Source organism: Engraulis encrasicolus, chromosome 22, assembly GCF_034702125.1.
Source record: "Engraulis encrasicolus isolate BLACKSEA-1 chromosome 22, IST_EnEncr_1.0, whole genome shotgun sequence".
Taxonomy (NCBI): domain Eukaryota; kingdom Metazoa; phylum Chordata; class Actinopteri; order Clupeiformes; family Engraulidae; genus Engraulis; species Engraulis encrasicolus.
Genome location: NC_085878.1, coordinates 34106376 through 34128465, shown reverse-complemented (window position 1 = coordinate 34128465; position 22090 = coordinate 34106376). Strand labels below are relative to the sequence as shown.

Genomic DNA, 22090 nt, shown 5'->3' with positions numbered 1-22090 from the left:
AAAAATGTGGGCCTCTGAAAATAATTAACATTCTGCTGTTCCACTGAATGTTTTAAAATGAAAAATAAAGACAGTGTTTTCCTTAGTAATTACAATTTCACAATGGCGACCACCACAGATATGACAACAGAGCACAGCAACAAAACGCCTTGTAAACAGGTTGTTTATGTAAGAGTAGTACACAGTGTGGTCTTCAGCTATTTAGAATGCTAGGAAATGCTTAAGGCTAAGTGTTCGGTTGCACAATGGTATTCCAGTCTTCTGCTAAGAACTTCCTTCATTATCTGTGCCAAAACAACTGCATCCTAAAATGAACTCCAAGTTGGACCATTCTTGTGTGTACTTGGGTCCATCCCACTACCACCTCGAACTAATCTGAAGAGAGAGAGAGAGAGAGGGGGGGGGGGAGAGAGAGAGAGAGAGAGAGAATCTCTGAAGACACACACTCTGTTGCTCCTCGTCTCCTCTTGTCCCAGGTCACTGACTCTGAGAGATCTGTAATCGCAACTCTTGCTCGGACACTCTTATTGACCATTGAAGCATTATCATGAAACCCCTTGCTTCAGCAGGAAAAGCCACATGAGCAAATGAATATCTCTTAAGCTGGGAACACAGCACACCCCAGCTACAGCAACAAAAATAAGTTAAGTGTTTAGCCCTTCATCACTTTCTACTACATTCACAATATCTACACAATATCTCTCGTTCATCAAGGTCAACAGTTTCAATGCAAACACTTGAAGTGTGGTCAAAGTCCATCTCGCATTTTTTGCTGTCATAGGTTACACATGTTTTTGCTACATTATCGTACATGGCTAGGCTATTTCTAAACACAAAATTCAAATAGGCCTACTGGCAGAAATAAATGTGTTGACAATATGTAATCTAAAATAGGCTACTAGATTATGACGCCAAAAATAACAAGAAGAAACAGATCATAAACAATATGGTTCTATGCATTTCCGGTGCACGGGCCCTAAAAAATATGCATGCCAGAACACAGTAGCACATAGACTACAAGAAAATACTGTTTCGCTAGTGCATTCTTCAAAGACTCACATGCGTACACAATTTGCATGCTATATCATGCATCCCGCAGCAGAGGTGACCTTTGTTTCCTTGTTTCACATCCACAAACAAATCAAGCAGCAACTTCCATCAACTCAGCATCAGGTATTGTGGGACACAGCAAGAGACATCACACGTCAAGTACTCCTCACGTGTGTGTGTGTGTGTGTGTGTGTGTGTGTGTGTGTGTGTGTGTGTGTGTGTGTGTGTGTGTGTGTGTGTGTGTGTGTGTGTGTGTGTGTGTGTGTGTGTGTGTGTGTGTGTGTGTGTGTGTGTGTCAGTGTGTGTGTGTGTATGTCAATGTGTGTGTGTGTGCTGCTCCATCCCAATCAGGTGAGCTCTCCCCCTACACTCACCTTTGCTCTCCTCCTGCTCTCCCTGCCTGTGACTGTTGTCCAGCACCACGCTGCCATTGCTGCTGGCACGGTCGACTGGCATGCTTTCTGTACTCCCACTGGAGGTCCAGAGATCTCTAATTCTGAGCATGGTGCAGCAGACCCACACACACTCTCAGCCAACTCAGTCAGGACAGGGGTGATTGTGGGGGAGGGTGGATGGCTGGATGGATATACTGATCTCTTGCCTTAGGCGCACAGCATGAGCCAGATACACACAGGCAGAGTGTGAGTGCGAGGCTGTGATGTGTGAATAATCTCCATCGTTCAGTGAAACATGCATCAACATAAACTTTCACACTGCGAGGTTGAACAAACACACATAGGCCTGGGCAAAAACACACACACACACATACACACACACACGTGGCCACTCACATGCCACCCCAAGTAGCAGCTCACACCCACCCACACACACACATACACACATAGGACTCTAGTCCTGGGTTGGTAGAGTTCAAAAGGAACTGAGATGATTGTGATGTCATAAAAGGGCTGATCTGTGTGGAGTATCCATATGCTGTTGACAACTAGGCCTTGCCTGGTCACCGACCTAATCACAAGTGAGATAAATTCCGTAGAGGGCCGAATACTTGGCCATTATGAGTCGACACCCTGCCCTGCTCCGTGATTGGACAGAGACACTGTAAAAGTCAGAATACTTGGCCATTATGACACACCCGTCCCGCTCTCTGATTGGACAGAGACAGGGACCATGATCTGGTCCGTTTCTGAGCAAAGCTTCCATACCGTCTTTCAGATCGGAACGATTGCGTTGAACTAAAGGCAGTGTGGGAGTTCCCAGGCTAAACTAGGCCTACTTTATCTTTCTTCTGATAACTATTCCCAGTTATGCTGTTTAATATAATATATGGTGTTTAATATAATGTATTGGTTTGACAGAATGATGTCCCGATCATGGTAAACCAATATTAGCAGGGCCGGATTAACTCACAGGCTAGATATGGCTGCAGCCTAGGGCCCCCCACCTGCCAGGAGCCTCCTGATTGGACAAAAGTGAAAAATTGCAGAATTGTGACAAAATTCAATACTGAAGAACTCATCTTTCTGTTGAGTGCAGTTGGTAGACATGGTGCCCTTAATTCCTAGCTCTAGCTCCTAATTATGACACTGTCTATGTAAATTTTGTCATGAAATTTGCATTCCCGTGGGGGCCCACAACAACCTGTAGCCTAGGGGTTCCATGCCATATTTAGGTAATACGGCCCGAAATATTAGAGAGGGATTCCCAAACATGACAGGAGGCACAAACAAAAATGAGTATGACGGCAGGATATGCATGTGATAAGTCCTCTGTCAATTTCTGAATATGACTTTGTTTCTCTGAAGTGTCCTCTCAAAAACTAAGCCTAGTAGAATGCTATGTTCAAACAAGATTTATTGTCTATATATGTTATGGCAACTTGTCTAAATGAGTTCGGGAATTCCCCCAAATATGCAGCAGAGCAGAAGACATGGTGAATAGATGCCAGGTGTTCTGTTTCAGCTGACAAAATACACAGGAAAAAACAAGGCGGTACTTAAAAGTTTACTAGTGTTGATGTCAGTATGCTGGATTGGTAATAACTTTTTACCCTCTACTGCCCTCTATTGTTTATTGCTGGTACTTTCCATTTCTTTTTAAATGTATTGTTTTGTATCTATGTGTCTTATTCTTTACCTCATTTCAAAAAGAGAGTAAAGTGTTTATGGCCTGTCTAATGACAATAAGGGAAATGTTTTTTGGCATGTATGGCAAGTATTTTGGCGGGACAATTTTATTTTTTTTCACTCTGCTGGCTTGTCTTATTAAAGATGTAAAGGTCTTTGAGACACTTTAGTGAACAAGCCTTTATAAATTATCTGTATACTAGCAATATTCATAGCACCACTGACATGCCTAACGTTGACTTAGCGCTGGATTGTTTCATATCCAATTTTAACGCCATTGCAAACACTCATGCCCCCTTTAAAAAGTTTAGAGTAAAGGACAGAACAAACCCTTGGTTCACTACGGAACTATCCACCATGCTTATTGTCAGAAATAAGGCATGGGCCCTGGCAAGGCGCACAAAAGCAGCCTCTGACTGGACTTATTTCAGACAAATTAGAAATAAATTCACAGCTGCAGTCAGACAAGCTAAATCGAACTACAATATTGATATGCTTTCCAGTTCTTCTTCAAATCCAAAAATCTTTTGGAAAGCATTTAAATCGTTCAATGGTAACTCATCCCCCACTCCCACATCTGTTATGTCTGAAGACTGTAGACTTGTTGACTCCAATGATATCTGTTCAGCTTTTAACAAGCACTTCTCAGTTGCTGGACAAATATTTTGATGATCACCTATCTGAGCAATCTAACCGCAATTTTATTTCTGAAGTCCCTGTTCTTTTAATGGTGATGATATTGTTCCACTAGACTCTGGCTGTCCACTTCTCTTTATCACCTTTTTACGACTTCTGAAGTCCTTGGAGCACTTAGTAACATGAACTCAAGGTGTTCTACTGGTGAGGATAACCTTGATCCATTTCTATTGAAGTTGTCTGCCCCTTATATTGCTGAAGAAATAACTTATATCTTCAATCGTTCTATCTCCTCTGCAACTTTTCCCCAACTATGGAAAATGGCTCATGTATCGCCTTTACATAAAAGTGGAGCTAAAGATGATCTGAACAATTATCGCCCTATTTCAAAACTTCCCCTGTCTGTCAAAGATCTTAGAATCCCTAACAAATAACCAATTAAAAGCCTTTCTCTCACGGCACTCTATTTTAGCTACCCATCAATCTGGTTTTAGAGCACAACACAGTACAATCACTGCTGCAACTTTGGTTCTCAATGACATAGTATCTGCCTTAGATAGAAAGGAACATTGTGCTGCACTTTTTGTAGATTTGACCAAAGCATTCGATACTGTGGATCATGCCTTACTCTTACATAAATTGATGGACATTGGTTTTGATTCCAACGCAAGTAACTGGTTCAAGAGCTATCTTAGTAATAGGTTTCAGTGTGTTAAAGCTGGAGTCGCAAAATCTGATTTCTTACCCCTGAGGAAAGGTGTCCCCCAGGGCTCTGTCCTAGGGCCTATCCTATTTACCATCTTTATTAATGATATAGTATCTTCTCTTAGTAGTTCTCGTGTCCATCTATATGCTGATGATACAATCCTTTACTGTACTGCAAACACTATCACTCTAGCAATTGATAGCCTGCAACAGGCCTTTAATACTTTGCAAAAAAACTCTTTTTAACCTTAAACTTGTTTTGAACCCTAATAAAACGAAATTTATGCTATTCTCCAAGGCTAAGGGCATAAAGTTGGGCGCTTTTCATCTCACAACATTAACTGGTTGTGATATTGAGCAGGTACCTGTTTATAAATACCTGGGCATCTGGATTGATGAGAACCTTAATTTCTCTTTCCATATTGACTGCCTGGCTAAGCAGTTAAGGCAAAAGATGGGGTTTCTCTATCGTCACAAATCTTCTCTCCCCCTATCCTGTAGGAAAAGGATCATTGAGTCAGTTATTTTACCTGTTCTGGACTATGGTGATATTATTTACAAAAATGCAACCATATCCTCACTCAGTATGCTTGACTCCATATATCATTCGGCCATCAGGTTTTCAACAGGCTCTGCTTATAATACTCACCACTGCATATTATATGACACAATAGGTTGGCCTTCACTTACAGAGAGGCGTTTTTAGACATTGGATTCTTTTTATTTATAAAGCCATCCTAGGAAAACTTCCTTCTTACATTTCTTCACTTCTAAACTGGCACTCAAGTATGCATCACACACGTTCAAGCAGTCAGCTCCTACTTTCTGTTCCAAGTGTACGAACTGAACTGGGCAAATCAGCCTTTTGTTTTGATGCCCCCAGGTCATGGAACTTAATTCAGCGCACTTTTAACTTGGAATCTTTGATTTCTTTTAACCAATTTAAGATTTTAATTACAACCTTCCCAATCCAGTTTGCAATTGCTATCGCTGAAAGCTTGTTTTTTTTAGTGCTGACTATGCTTATTTATGTCTATAACATTTTCTTTTATGTTTATATACACTCTTTCTGTCTATGTTTGTGTTGTGATATTTGTGATGTCCGAGTATTTATTTTATTTTCTTTATTCTTTTTTTTATTCATATATTCTTTTAATGTGTTTTTATACTTTTAAATGCAGCTTATATGTCGTTATTGCCTGGATAACTTAATTATTTAATACATTTATACTTGTAAATTCTCGGCTGCATCGAAAAAGAGGGCCACCCTCAATGTATTTCCGAGAAGGAAAATAAAGGTTCAAATCAAAAATGTCCAGACTGTTTCCTCTGGACCTCATGCTGGACATCTCATTAAAAAGATTACGGCCTTTACGGAAATATGAAGTTCACTCACATGTCCTGCTGAGCTGCACTTTCAAAGAAATGTTCCTGGTTTTATGATGACAAGCCTGAACAAGTCAACAACAACTCTCAGAGAGAATGCCTCACAAAGAATGACAACAAAGTTGGTTTCTGAATATTTGAAGTCAAGTCAAGTCAAGTCAAGTAGGTTTTATTGTCAATTTCTTTACATGCACTGGTCATACAAAGAATTTGAAATTACATTTCTTGCTTTCCCATACAGACATAGACTAATCTAGGTAAGGACATAGACAGTATAGACATAGACAGTACTTATACATGGACTTAAGACAGTATGGACATAGACAGTGCTCATACAGACATTTAAAGTGCAAGACTGGACAACAGAAGACTTGTAGAGGACTTGTAGAGGACATACATTAAGAGGTATTGTTGTGCTTTTGTGCTTTTCCTAAAAAGTCCTTTATAGCGTTCTGACATGGTAATAGTAGCATTTTGAAGAAAAATAAATATTAAAAAGGTCTGTCAAGTACACCAGCAGCAGTGTGTGTGTGTGTGTGTGTGTGTGTTTGTGTGTGTGTGTGTGTGTGTGTGTGTGTGTGTGTGTGTGTGTGTGTGTGTGTGTGTGTGTGTGTGTGTGTGTTTAGTGCAGGTAGAAGGTGCGGTGTGCGTCTGTGTGTGTGTTCGTGTGTCTGTGTGTGTGTGTGTGTCAGTGTGTGTCAGTGTGTTTATGTTTGGGTTTAGTGCAGAAAGTGCAGTGTGCTTGTGTGTGTGTGTGTGTGTGTGTGTGCATGTTTTGAGTTAGTGCAGGTTGAAAGTTCAGTCACAAGTATAGTAGTGCAGGTGGAATGTTCAGTCGCAGATATGGTAGTGGGGGATGGGGGGGGGTTGTCAGTGGCCTTGCTGGCTAGAGGCTGACAGTGGAGGGAGAGTGGATTGAGTGTTCAGCATCTTGATAGCTTGGTGCATTGTGCTGCTCGCCAGCCTGGTGGTGCGGGAACGGAGGCGCCTGTACCTCTTTCCAGAGGGCAGGAGGCTGAACAGTTTGTGTGCAGGGTGGCTTGTGTCTTTGATGATCATCAGTGCTTTCCGGGTGAGGCGTGTGGTGTAAATGTCCTGCAGGGAGGGGAGTGGTACTCCAATGATCTTCTTCGCTGTGTTCACAACACGCTGGAGTGTCTTCCTGTTTTTCTCCGTGCAGCTTCCTCCCCACACTGTGATGCAGTTGGACACGACGCTCTCTATGGTTCCTCTGTAGAATGTTGTCATGATGGAGGGTGTAGCACTTGCCTTCTTTAGTTTGCGCAGGAAGTAGAGACGCTGATGGGCCTTCTTCGCCAGTGATGTAGTGTTGGTGGTCCAAGAGAGGTCGTCGCTGATGTGCACTCCAAGGAACTTGGTGCTGCTCACTCTCTCCACAGCAACAGGGGGCTGAGAACACAACCTTGCGGAGCCCCCGTGCTCAGGGTCAGGGTGCTTGAGGTGTTGTTCCCTACCCGTACTGCTTGTGGTCTTTGCATCAGGAAGTCCAGCAGCCAGTTGCAGAGGGAGGTGCTGAAACCTAGTTTGTCCAGTTTTCTGATGAGTTGTTGTGGTATTATGGTATTGAATGCTGAACTGAAGTCAATGAACAGCATTCTCACATATGAGTCTTTATTGTCCAAGTGGGTGAGGGCTGGATGGAGGGCAGAGCAAATTGCATCCTCCGTGGATCGCTTGGCTCGGTATGCGAACTGGTAGGGGTCTAGGGTGGGGGGTAGGGTGGCTTTGATGTGTGACAGGACTAGCCGTTCGAAGCACTTCATGATTATGGGCGTCAGTGCTACAGGACGGTAGTCATTGAAGCATGATGGTGATGATTTCTTCGGCACAGGTATGATGGTAGCAGCTTTGAAAAGTGATGGGATGACTGCTTGCTCCAGAGAGATGTTAAAGATGTCTGTGAAGACATCCTTCAGCTCTTCTGCACAATCCTTCAACACTCGGCCTGGTATGTTGTCTGGGCCAGCTGCTTTGCGTGGGTTGATGGTGGCCAGTGTCCTCTTAACACTGGCAGAGGACAGGTAAAGGGGTTGATCATGGGGGGGAGGGGGAGTTTTCTGTGGGTGAGTGTCATTTTGTGCTTCAAAAGAGGTAGAAGAAGAAGAAGCAGTTAGTATGTTGACCTATGACTACATGTAGGTTTCTTGAAAGAATACAATTTTATTTGCCACACATCTGACAATATAATATGCATGGAATACTTTCTCGATAAGCTTACATGTTACACCACACTTTTCTTAGTAGTTTGTCCGTGATGTTTGGTTCGGTTGTTAGCTTGTTAGTCTGTGCTCTCCACACATGTGTCTCCATATGCCTTTAGTTACTGGTGAATAAGTAACTGTATTATGATGTTCTGAATGTCTAGTCTGACGACCTGACTGGTTATTGCATTACATAAGACATGGTCGCTTATATTATATTAAGTTTGCTGTTACCAGAATGCCAATGGCCTAGTTGTAATGCATTACTAAGGACTCTGTGCCATAGTAGGGGCCTACTGTAATTTAAGGTAGCAACGTTTTTTTTAAAGACTTTTTTGGTCGTTTTGACTTCATTGATGCCAGGACAGTAGGAGAGGTAGATAGGAAGTGAATGGCAGAGAGAGATGGGGAGGGGTTGGCAAATTACTCGTGCTGGAATTGAACCTAGGTCGCTGGCATAGCAGCCCAGTAAGTACCCTAGCGTTAGAGCCGATAGCAAAGTTCTTTCAACCAATAGTGAAACGTTCCACTGGCTGAACAGTGTGCATCATGAGGCTAGCTACACAATCAGTTGCTCTGTTGATGCACACTCAACAAAATGTTCCCTGCGAAGAGCATATGTGGATTCCAATCTGCGAATGACCTCATGATGATGTCACTGACGACAGAAACTTAATTCAATATCTTGCAAAATCACGATTCTAATGTCATTTTCAAATTTGCAATTGGGATGGTGAATGAAAAACAGCCCCAAAAGTTGTTGTGGCTAGGCTGACAGCTGGGAAATTGTATTGTTTTCTTCACGTAGAAGGGGTGAGGAGGCGGGGCGAGGCCACACGCTCAAGTGCACAAGTGGAGGACAGGAGTGTGCATTTTGGAATGCACCCCCTGTCATTTATTGGTCTGCATGACAGGATGTGACATCAACATGTTTTTTATTCCAGATAGACTTGCGGTTTCTGCTCTTAGTTAGGGAACAATGGTTGGGTAGGAAACTGGCATGTTCTGCAGCAGGAGACAGGATGGGGCCTATTTATTTGCTGCGCCAGCTACTTGGTACGTTGGTAGTATACAAAAAATATTACACAGCAAAGTTTCTTGCTTTGTGGAGTTAAAAACTGGAATGTCAAAATTTGCCTTAGTTATCCCGCAAGGGTGAAGAATCTTTAAAAAAAAAAGAATCTGGATCCGGAACAACACCAAAATTTAATCTGGTTCCTCTTGTCACTTCCAATAACTCCACAAATTTCATCAAAATCCATTCATAACTTTTTGAGTTATCCTGCTGACCAGGGGCGCAACTATACATTTCTGGGGGGGTATGCAAGAACTATTTTGGTGCCCCCCCCGCATACGTCGCATATACTGTAGTTGCGCCCCTGCTGCTGAGAGACAAGCAGACAGACAAACAAAGAAACAAACCAATGCGACCGAAAATATAACCTCCTTAGTGGAGGTAAATATTACACACTAAAGAAACATGCCATGTTAATTCAACACTAGAGAGCGTGCAGCGTGCTGAGCCCCCCACATTTGGGCTTGCATGCCCAAGGGTTGCACCCAGGGATCGATTCCGGCCTGGGTCTTTTGCCATCCCTACCCCATCTCTCTCTCCACATTTGCTTTCTGTCGCTCTTCACTGTCCTATTCCAAAAGACAAAAAGGCCCATAAAAAATACATTTTAAAAAATAGAATATTAGTAAACCTCCCTCCCGAAGCCTCATACAGTATCAGTAACACTGAGCTATGGTCTGCACCTGTAGCTCAGCGCTATTATGCGGTGCCTCCCATACCCCAACAGGAGCTTTTACTGGGTGGAGAGCGTAGGCAAGTGTTTACTAGGTAGCGCAGATCACCTCAGTTACAATAGCACTGCAAAGTTTACAGGGTAGAGATGGGATGAGAAGATGAGAAGTTACTGTGCCTTTGTACCTGGGCCTCTGGGGTACCAAACAGGCCCTTTGGCTGATAGCGATGGCAAAGAGACAGGTTCTATGTCAATCTCAGAGCTTTCTCTCGACACAAGAATGCACGCACACACGCACACACGCACACACACACACTTGTATGTCACACTTATGCCTCTTTTCCACTGGCGGTTTTATGGTAGGCCTACAGCTCGACACAGTGTGACTGGCCACCACTTATTGCTTAACAATTAAGCTGTGTCATGCCTATCCAAAAAGCAAAAAGTGGCAGACGAGTCACACTTTGTCCAGCTTTAGGCCTACCAGAGAACCGGCAGTGGAAAAGAGGCATTGTTGATGGTTGCTTGCTTCACTTGCTGTGCACAACGATGCACTTCACAGACTCAGGCCCCCCACCGTGTTGCATGTTCTGACATTCTTTTCCCCATCCAGGGTGCCTTACATTCTCAGGCATCAACCTTTCTCAGGCTTCACCCTCAGGCTTCACTCTTCACCAGAGTCTTTTTCTTTTTTAAAATATATATTTTTAAGATATTTATTTTTGAGGGGCTTTTGGGGACTTTAATTGTGACAGGACAGTAAGACAGACAGGAAGTGCGGAGAGAAACAGACGGGGGAAGGTCTGCAGAGGACCCGGCCCGGAATCGAACCCGGGTCGCCAGCGTAGCAGTGCAGTGTCCTACTACTTGAGCCACTGGAGTCCCTTTCACTGAGGTCAGCCCAGAGGCAATTCTAGCTTAAATTCAGGGCCTAAAGCGAAAATTCAAAAGAATGAATATTCGCAAAAAAATCACCACCACTGTAGTTTAAAGTCTTAGCTCTTATTCCTCAATAGCTATAGGCTTGGATGCCCCGAGCAGTTGCCTGTTCTGGTGGCAAGATGCTCCTCTGGGTCAGCCCACCCAAGGGATCCCTCACAGGGCTTACGGTAAGAACACATGGACGCGAATTTGGCCAAGCAAAGCGAACTTCGCCATTCATTCCTATGAGGCAAGGCGAAAGCAAGCAAACAGGAGCTAAATTATTAAACCAAGTTTAATATCATGCAAATGAGGAGCGTGTGTTATTCAAATCGCTATTCAAATCCACTATTCATAACCGTTCCATTCCATTTGATTCAGCGCGACGACCTGATGACGGTTGAGCTGACAGAATGGAACACCTTTTTGCCTGCTCCCTAGCGTCACACAGTGGGTTCACATGCAGTCTTTACAATCTCACTTCGGACACCATTTGTGCCGCCACATCCAACTCACAACCCTGAATCATTCACGCACATTGACATGAAAGTGAGACCATAGAAAAGTGTGTGTTTATACGTGTGTATTTGTTTCATTTTGGCACTGAATGACCACGTTCATCAGGGCCGCTGCTTTGACCTGGTCCGGGACAAAATCATCCGAAAAGGGCCCCCCTCTCAATGAATATGGTATAATGCAATGATGACCCATTCTGGGCCCCTCCTCTCCTTTGGCCTGGGACAATTGACCTGTTTGTCAAGTCAAGTCAAGCCGGCTTTATTGTCAATTTCTTTACAAGCACTGGTCATACAAAGAATTGAAATTACGTTTCTTACTTTCCCATGCAGACATAGACATACTTTAGGTATAGACATAGACAGTCTAGATAGACAATACACATACAGTACCCCCATACCCATACATTGTCCCCCTCCACGTCTGTGGGCCTGATATTCATAACATGGTCACCATAACAGGTACACTGTAACTGGGAACGCCAGGAGGCCGTCCGGCCTGTGCTGTGTGAAACATTCTCCAAATCCGATTAGCCACCTACAATCATTTGCCAGTCCATTAGCCACACAAAGCTTACCGGAGAAAGCTCTCATTTGATTAACATTTAAGGGCTTCATTAAGACAAAAGTCATACAGATTAGTCCTGCTTTGGTCCTTGGTCCCAAGGAGTTGTGTCGAAGACAATTTCATTCAAGGCCTCTGCTTCAGTGCCCTTTTTTAAGACACATGATCTCTGATGGGTCTATCCCAGTGTTTCTCAAACTTTTCGTGCCATTCCCCGCTTCAGAGGAAGGGTGTCTGTTTGCGCCCCCCTCGAGCAAAATGGTTATGAAAATACAAATAAATAGGCCTTCGTAAAGTTTATTAGAGCCTAATACACGTATATGGCCTATGATGTTAATACAGTTCAATCAATAAATTAATGAATATATTGTGATTGTAAAGTGAATGTGTTGACTTAATGACAAAGCAGAAAAGTATTAAAAAAGAAAAACCTTCTGACTTCACGCGCCCCCCCTCCAATACCTTCGCGCCCCCCTAGGGGGGCTTCCGCCCCACTTTGAGAAACACTGGTCTAACCATATTAGCTGGCATTATTTCCATAAGTTCCCACTGTATGTCAAAGGGTCTCAGTAGAAGGCATTTGACGGCAAAGGCCCTGCAGGTCCCATCACAGGTGGGACATAGTGCATCTCCTCACATTCCAGAGTGCTGTTCATGCCGTATGTGCCATATTTTCTGCTACCTACTACATCACAGGCTTGGTATTTTTAGAACAGGGTTGTTGTATTTGACAACAACACGTGAAGACATGCTTAAACTACTTTTCTTAGTGTATTCACATTCCTTTATGTAACCGTATACAGTACATAGGGAGGCACAATACATCACAGTCTGTCATGTTGCTGATAACCCGTTAAGACACGGCGTTATAAATTTGCTGTTACCAGAATGGCAAAGACCAAGTCATAGTGCATTACTTAAGGCCTTCTGTCAAGTCATAGTAGTGTAGTAGTACCATGGTTGTTAACATTTCAATCAAGGTACAGCGTGCATTTTGGGGCTACAAGGTATAAGTACTGGAATTCAAACATTTCAGGGGAAGAATATTGCATGGTTTTGCTTTACTGAAATTTGATTACGTGCCTTCCAGGTGAATATAGGCTATATTACATATCGTTTAAATATCGTTATTGAGGTATTGCATGCTGTTATCGAGTATCGATTTTTTTCTGATATCGTGCAACCCTAGCTCTTTGTTACATTTCTAGGCACTACAACCCTGGCCTGTGGTCACATCCGACTATAATCACAGCTCATGTACAAATGCAAATGATATGCCATTACATGTTGGTGATGGCCTTAGAAATCCAAGCGGAGCTTTGACTACAGCTTCAGCTGTGAGTTGGTGAGACTGTGTTTGCCAGTTTGTTTTGAGTTTATTTTTGTGACATTTTTTTGCTCAGGAATGCGTATGAAATCATTACATCAGTAAAAAAAATTTGCTGCTGACATCAAATTCCCTGAACAATGAACAAACAAGCAAGCACATATTTTTGTACCAGCTGCCTGCGATCGTGCTTTGTTGTTAGGGGCTGTCATAAAAGTAGAGCAGGGAGAGCGAGTGTAGAGTGGAATGAAGAGTTGGGAAGGCTAAAATGCCTGCATCTGGCCCCTGTGTTAAGGACTTTGATGTGTGCTAACGATGTGGAATGAATAAGGGGGTCTGAAGAGGGAGGGAGCTGAGGCTGACTGGGAGAGCTTGCCTTTGTGTACTGTACTACAGTCCTCTCTTAAGCCCAGTGGTGGAACCATTGCACTTAGGGCCCCAGGGCAAGACACTTATAGGGCCCCCTATACAGCTTGCCAAGCTCACAATAGGGCCCCCACCACCAATATGGGAGGGCCCGGGGCCCAGGAGCAAGTGCCCTGCTTGCCCTCCCTATAGCTCCGCCCCTGCTTGAGCCCGAGAGAACCAGAATTGGGCATCCAGAAAAGCTGTTCTTTTGAGTTTATTTGGACGCGTTGGCACTAAACGACAGACTGTGCCGTCGAAGTGAAACGGTTCAGTTACACTGATGCTGTCTAGAGGGGCAGCGAGGCGCTGAAAGAACTCTTTCATGCCGGCCCATCTGTCCGGCGCCAGTTCGCGAAACCAGTCCAGGCAAGTTCAGTTTGGCTGGCAGACTGGTTGGTCACCAACAACTGCTGTGAGTTTTTGCTGACAAACCCAATGGCGCCCTTCGGGAGGCACATTGTACTGTAGCTGGTATACAGAAAGGATGTCATGTCAGGAACTCAGCTATTCTCCCTCACACAGCGCAGCACAGCACCGCACCGCACAGGACGGCAGGGCAGGCCAGCCCCTCCGGTCAAAAAATAGAACAGAATTGTTTTCATATGTTTCAGATAACTCCTCCGTCTGGGTAGTTAACATATTACTGTCTCCCAGCTGCTCTCTCTCTCTCTCTACTTCTCTCTCTCTCTCTCTCTCTCTCTCTCTCTCTCTCTCTCTCTCTCTCCATGTGTTTGTGTGTGTGCCTGAGAGAGAATGTGTTTGATTATTTGTTGCCTATTATGACAGACGTAGAAGAACAAAATGGAGTCTGTTAGCACTGCTGTGTGTCATTTTATGACGCAGCGCACATCTACACTGAGACATCTACGTGCTATTCACTATCCTGTGGAGTCAGTAAAGCTGAGAAGACTTGAAGCTGCACATTTGATGAACATCCCTTTTCTTCGTTTTACGCCACCTTTGACAGAAACTACTGAATCACACCAGCCTGGGAACAAACTGAAGTGTCCAGAGCAGAGCAGACATACAGTAGTCCCACACATCCCCCAACCCTCTTTCACCTCATGATGACTATGGCGTTTACAGCGATGGACCAGCTGTCAGTGGGCCATCCCCAGGTCTGGTCCGGGGGAGAAATAGGGACCGGGCACTTTTGGCTTAAAGGCTCCCCACTCATAATCAGCGATGCAGAACTGACTCACCGGTGGGCCCCGCACCCTTGTGTGCCCCTATTTTCAGAAATGTAAAACTTTTTTTAAAAACCATTTCTGAAAGTAGGGGCCCATGAGGGTGCAGGGCCCACCGGGAAATACCCGCTCTGCCAGATGCCCAGTCCAGCCCTGGCCATCCCTCCACTCCAGATCAGACGCAGCCCCAGCTATCTTTGGAGTCCTGCCTGTGCCTGTTGGATCCTGCTCCTGAACCTCCTCCACGTGTTTATTTTCCACTGTTTAAACTCAGACGGTTTTGACTGAGCTGTGTAGTGAAGAACCAGGAATAGCTGAGCAGCAGCCATTCAAGGCCACGGAGGGTGGAGATGAGAAGTGGAGACTCGGTTGAGCAGCCCAGCCTTAGCAGACTCTCTCTTGGGATGTGAAAATGTTGTTTTGCCGCTTGCGTCATTCCAATAATGCTGAAGACTGAGGGAGGGTGTCACACTCGCAGCACAGAGAAGCTGCTTTGTTGCCACGACATTCGTGGTGAATTAGAAGGGTGGGCCACTTCAGCTTTCACTTTTCCGTGCCTCCCATTTCTCTCTCTCCTTCGCTCTCTCTCTCCTACTCTCTCTCTCTCTACCTCAACAGGCCTGGAGATCTGCTCCTGGGCACAATGGTCACAGTGTGCAGTCCGGTGGCTAAACGGAGCAGGGTTCAGCGGCTGGAACAAAGTTAGCTCTGTGGGCTGGCCGTCTTCACTAACTCTGCTCAGCCTGTCCTCCTCCTCCCCTCTCCTCCTCTCCATTCCCCAGCTCGTCTCTTCTCTCTGGAGGCCCAGCTCCACAGGTCCAGCCCTCTCTCCATATCGTCTCTGCCCAGAGTCAGCCCTCATCCTCTGCCTAGAGGGCCTCCCACTCTCCCACCAGCGATTTGGAGCCCCAAAGGAAAGGAAAGGGGGGCTCAAACAAGGTCACTCACTACTCACTTGTGTTACTTTTGTCTTTTACTTTGTCAGCGTCTTGCTTTATCCTACAGATTTCTCCCACAGTTCCCTGTCTTGTCTCTGTTTCTCCATCTCTCTCTCCTTCCATTCCATTCTTTCTCTCTCTCACCACAGTGTTGACTCATCTTCCATTGCTCTCAGCTGTTTCCTGACCCACTAAATTAGGATAGCAGACAGAAGAGCTTGAAGATGAGCTCTAGTGCTGATATCATTGCCAGACTAGCTTCTAGACAGGCAGAATACACACAGCAAATGCAGGCAACAGTGGATAAGGGAGCATTTCAGGTCACATGCTGCACTATAAAAAAAGGATTTGTTGACGTGTTGCAGAATAAAGTCTCTCTCTCTCTTGACGTGTTGCAGAAGTATTGTTGCGACATTGAGTAAACTCATTATCAATCAAGTAATAAAGTTCAAGGTTAAAGAAGTTTATTGCCAAGTCGACATAGTCGATAGGAATTTTTCATGGCATATCCCCAACATCAAATAACAGTAAATATAAAAAATGGGTAGACATAACAATAGATGGAAAGGGTTAAATTACAGATAACCCTGAGTGTTAAAATGCATTAAAGGTTAAGTGCATAGTGAGTGGAAAGTTATAGCAGGTTACAATGTCTGATAGTCAGTGGGTATGTGCTGTTCCTAAAGCTGGATGTGGATGTTGCAAAGCTTCTGTCTATTTTACCTGATGGGAGGAGGTTAATAAGGTGATGGATTTTGCTGGCGTAGCAGGATTCGGAAACAGAGGGTGGAAGGCCCGAAAAGTAACTAATGCAAATTTCAGTAATTACCAAGAGTTACCATACACCAACTTAAGCCAGTGAAAAACTCAAAATAGTTATTCAAATTTCCACTAACAAACTTTAACCTGACTCAATTCAGTCAAATGACAAGATGACTTAATTGAGTTAAGTTGAGTCAACAAATATTTTTGTGTGTGTATGATCCAGGTTTCCTCTTTCATGAATCCAACCATTCTGTATGGAGAGTATAGTGTCCACCACATAGTCAAAGAGACCTTGGGGCTTGCTTCCCTTTATAACTTAACTTGCCAACTTTCCCGCACAAACATTGTTATGCTTTCTTTGTTCCTCCAGAGTTCTGTATACCCTCTTTGGTAAATCAGTTCGGATAAAAGCGTTATTATGCTTCTGTTATGTAATGTATTGTAATGTAAAGTCACAAGGCAAAGCGAGAGAGGCCGGATGTTCAGAGTGGTGGACCAGGAAGATAAAGAGTAAAGAGTACAGTACTACAAACAGTGTGAATGAGGACATGGATTAGCAGTTCCAGCTTGCAACATGCCCTTCCCTATATGCTTCAATGTACCTATGGTATAGCTCTGGCTGGGAATGTAAAGAGTCCATGTTTAAAAAAACACCTTCTTCACATATAGGACTAAATTGGCAAATGTTTGTACAAAAAACCTGTCCTTCCACCCAGCATCAATGCCTTGCTGGCTGCCTAACGGTCTATGTAGGTCGCTGCATGTCACACTCTCTTCTTTGACAAGTTTGCAAACTACTGAGCTAATGTGTGCAGTCTCTGTGTGGAGGCAGGGTGGAAGGAAGGTCCACATGCACAATAATAAAGCAGGGCAGGGCAACTGTGTGGTTTCTAAAAGTGGGGGCTCTGTTTTTTGGGAAAGTGTGTCGTCATGCTCAAGTCAGAAGCAAGACTTCAAACTCTCTGCTCACTCCACGTCTCCTTGCCTGCCGCTATCCTCTCCTCTCCTCTCCTCTCCTCTCCTCTCCTCTCCTCTCCTCTCCTCTCCTCTCCTAGAATGAGATGCATTATCTGTCTGTCCTCTCCTTTTTCTCTACTCTCCTCTCCTAGAATGAGATGCATTATCTGTCTGTCCTCTCCTTTTTCTCTCCTCTCCTCTCCTAGAATGAGATGTATTATCTGTCTGTCCTCTCCTTTTCCTCTCCTTTCCTCTCCTCTCCTCTCCTCACGCTTAATCTCGGTTCTGCCACTTTTCTTTGCCGCTCTTGTTCTCGCGCTCCTCCATTCAGGCTTAGGAGTGGCTCTTTTATTGGCTCCTGGGGGGATATGGGACGCCAGAGAAAGAGAGAAAGCGCACCGTACCAGCTGCTCCCTGGGGATGGGGTGGGGGGGGGCGGGGTGGCCCTGCCCATAGAAGCACATCTTTTGTGTTGTGGGAACACTCAAGGCCTGTCTTAATAATACACAGAAACAACACAACCACCCCACAACCCCCTTTCATACATACACGCCAGGCCAGTAACACACTGCTGTCTCCATCACTCTCTGTCTCTTTCTCTCACCCACTCCACACCTCTGCCCTGTGTTTTTTTCCCGCTTTGTCAACCACCACCACTGCAGTCTATGTCAGGCCTTGGAAGTGGGTCTGCAAGAATGTTTTTGTATCTGTTGCTAGTCTCAAAAATCCTCAGCTGAGCTCTCATAAATCCCAAAAGCACACAAAAGTAATGGCTGACATGTCTTCCCAGGGGCACAGCGGGGGAAAAAATGAATTGTCACTACAGAGGCCACAACTAGTGGTTGGAGAATTGCCATGGTTACCATACCGCTGTAGGGTGGAACACCCAGCTTGGCTTTGATCAGAGTTGCAGATTGTTACCAAACTTGACAGAGCAAAGGAGCAAACTGCAGAAACACACTTTTTCTTTTTGGCGTCATTCATTTCTTTGGCATGTCCATAAATGTAACAAAAGACAGCTAAGAAGAAGATGAAGAAGAAGAAGAAGAAGTTGAGTCTTATCATCAGACTTACCATCTGAGCTGACAGTGTCCCCATGCCCAGGGTATCCTTGCCCCGTATCATTGTAATCCACCCAGTTTATTCCTTCCAGACTGTCATAGGCGTAGGGAGCGTTGTCTTCCACGGGAACCACAGTGAAATGGGGCATGTTTTCACCGGCGCTTTAAAAAAAAAAAGTTCCCCCCTCACTCAAAATGCCGCTCAGACAGCAGCGAGCGTCTCCCTCTACTCTCTACTCACTCGGGCCCGTTCAGCTCCCACTAATCTCAATACATTCCACTGCACTGCGCTCACTTCCTCTGCTGACGAATTAGCATAGTGCCCGCCCACTAGGCCGGCCCCCTGGGCCCGGGGTGAAAAGGGGCTGCTTTGACGCTGCTGTCACGGCTCAGTGTTTTTCTTGTGAGGACACCTCAGATGAATCACGGGCAAGTCCCAGGGTCCAGGAGAACAATGAGGGGAGAGGGGTATAGAATATAAGGCCTGCCTGGTCTCTGTGCTGGTGTGCTCTGTCTCTCAGCTGGGTTCTCTATTCTTTAAGACCTGTCAACAGGCATCACCCTTTTAACTTTCACTTGTCTGTCCTGAAGTGGATGTCTTACCCCCCTATACCCTTCTAATCTCTGTTGTCTCTGTTGTGTCTTTTCTTGAAGCAAACACCCGTTTTAATCTCTTATCTGAAACTTTTTTCTGTCTGTGTGGGGAAGACTCGGGCTATTTCGAGTAGTGCAAATATGCCCCCAAAGCCACAGACAGATACCGTATGGGCAGGCTTGAGTCAGGTTCCAAAAGCAGCTTTTTTTTTTTACTTATAAACTTTGTTTCAAGTGGTGGCAGGCCCAGAGGGATTAATGCTGATGTTGGTGTTGTCATGCTCTGCCAGGAAACCAAACAAGACAACTGTATCCCTCTAGTCGGTAAATGTAGCGCAGAGGTTGTGTTCAGAGTTGTCTTAGTGAGTGTAAGCTAGTTATTTCTACATAAGAACCTCAGCTACCAATTGAAATAGAATAGGGACACATCATTTAACCTGCTAAGACAAAGCAGAATGGCAACGACCAAGTCATAGTGCATTACTTACAGCAGTGTTTCCCAACCTTTTTTGACTCGCGTACCCCCTAAGCCTTTTTGTTGTACCATGAGTACCCCCTATCTCATGCTCTCTATATATTCCTTTATCCCAGTATGACTATACTCTATTCAATTGTCATTATCACATTTTTCTGCGTACCCCCTGAGGTGTGCTCGCGTACCCCTAGTGGTACACGTACCCCTGGTTGGGAAACACTGACTTACAGTAAGGCCCATTGTTATGTCAATAGTGTAGTACTATAATAGTTAACCTTTCAGTCACTACTTTAACATGATGTTTTTAATTCCGAATTAATAATTCCGAATTAAATAGTTCCGTCGATCTTACTTTCCTTGATCTTTCCTTAAATTCCGAATGTTTGTGTTTACATGACGTTTTCAAAGCGGAATGAAGCTTTATTCAGAATTAATTGGAGTTCATTCCGAATTAAACGTCTCATGTAAAGGTAGCCAATGTCTTATTACAGTGTGCCACTGGTGGAACGTCATGCAATATAGGGCTACTTTGTACAATACCTCGTGCTTTTCTTTGAAATGAAGAAGTCAAGGGAACTCAGGGCAATCATATCTATGCCCTGGGGATGGGGAGGCTACTCTGCACAAACCAGATGGGAAACCCTTCAAAAAGTCCTGTAATTACATGATGCATGTCTGCTGTAAAGTCATTTCAGGTCATGTAGAGAGGGGAGACCACGGTGACTCTCAGTGAGAGACACAATGACATAGTGAGGGTTAAAGTCCACACTAATATTTGTTAACCGACAAAAAGATTGAATGAAGAGACAGTTTTTTTTCATTCTTCCTCTTTTCACGGAGAGAACGATTTCAGACCAGGCTTCACTGACGTGTTTTAGTATGTGATTCATCTGACTGAAGAGAATGGTGCAGTCACTGTGTCTGGTACAAGGATTGCCTATTTCCTCCCAGCTTGACGGTTCTATAGAACTTGTTACTTCTGCCTTCATGGCAACAGTAGCCCATAGAGACCAGGCCCTCCTTGTGCATGACATGAGAAACTCCTTGTGTGCAGAGTTGTTTACATGTGCGAGAGTAAGTGTAGACACATTCCCTCATCCGCATTCCCAAGCCAAGGAGTTGCTCACAACGTGCACTACTTTGTAACTGTTTGTGACTTCTGTGTGAGACACTTCAAAAGGCAACAAATATAAAGGTAGAAGAATGGTTTCAAAAGAACACAAAAAAGAGCGTCCTTCCTTACACTGCAACGACAGGGTAGTAGCAAGCTGTAGATTTCATACCCTGGCCTGAGGCTGTTTATAGTGCTGTCACTGCACAGCAATTACCAGACAGACGTCATTACACATGGCAGGAAAGTTCCCACCCCGGTGCTGTGTACAGACAGGGCTGGCTTGAGGGGAAATAGGGCCCGGGCACTTTTGGATTAAAGGGGCCCCCCCACCCCATAATTAGCGCTGCAGAACTGACTCACCAGTGGGCCCCGCACCCCTGTGGGCTCATATTTTCAGAAATGTAAAAAAATAAATAAAAAAATAATAATACAATATAAATATATATATTTTTACATTTCTGAAAATAGGGACCCACAAGGGTGCGGGGCCCACTGGTGAGTCAGTTCTGCAGCGCTAATTATGGGGTGGGGGGGCCCCCTTTAATCCAAAAGTGGCCCAGCACCGGGGTGGACTGGCCATCTGGCATAGCGGGCATTTCCCGGTGGGCCCCACACCCTTGTGGGTCCCTATTTTCAGAAATGTAAAAAAATATATATTTATATTGTATTATTATTTTTTTATTAATTTTTTTACATTTCTGAAAATAGGGGCCCACAAGGGTGCGGGGCCCACAAGGGTGCGGGGCCCACCGGGAAATGCCCGCTATGCCAGATGGCCAGTCCACCCCGGTGCACTGCTGTGTACAGACTCTGTGGGTCAGTAAGCAGCTGGCCTTCTACTCCTGTCGTCTCAAGCGGCTCCTCTCTCGTCTCTCCCTGCCCATGCAGCCTCTCTCCCACTTGCCGTGACTCAGTCATGGGGAAAAAGAATAAGAGGGCTGGGGGCCGGCTTCCTGGAAATGCTGAGAGGCCCTGTGAGGTCAGCAAGCTTTTGAGCGCACCACCAACATACGGACAGGAAACCTCAAACTGGGCGGCTGGCAAACACATTTCCAAGCCCACGCTGCATCATCCACCGTTGTTATTGGATGGCTTGGCATTTCCCCTTTTGTCTTGTTGTTTTGAGTGGTGGCTGTTCAACGTTTGACATGTGTGTCCAAGACTAGCTTTGTGAACTTTGCATACTGTGACGATACAAAAACACAGACACAGCTTATGTCAAACTGTCACACCAGACCTCTTTATCGGAAGTATCTAGCAAAGGTGTTAAGTTGCGCCTCTGTTGTAAAGGAACATTTGAAAACATGTTGTGGTGTCAATTGACTTGTGGGCATAATGATGATTCAGAAAACTCTGTGATGTCATAAGGAACAGACGAGAAGAGAGTTGGAGTCTGGATGAAGGAGAGATATCGTCATCTGTGAGGGAAGTT

The 22090-nt window shown here is 44.7% G+C and overlaps 1 protein-coding gene across 3 annotated transcripts in view; it reads right to left on the bottom strand.

Moving 5' to 3' along the window:
* Positions 1-18745, bottom strand: part of slc12a4 (solute carrier family 12 member 4) — a 43033-nt gene extending 24288 nt beyond the window's left edge. Inside the window, exon 1 of one of the 3 annotated variants that reach the window (XM_063189015.1) lies at positions 18489-18745. In XM_063189015.1, coding sequence (XP_063045085.1) covers positions 18489-18624 — 136 coding nt within the window. In that variant the 5' untranslated portion in view covers positions 18625-18745. Of the gene's footprint in view, positions 1-1424; positions 3274-18488 lie in introns of those variants that run through there. The other 2 variants (XM_063189017.1, XM_063189016.1) reach the window with 2 other exon arrangements.
* Between the last annotated feature and the right edge of the window lie 3345 nt (positions 18746-22090).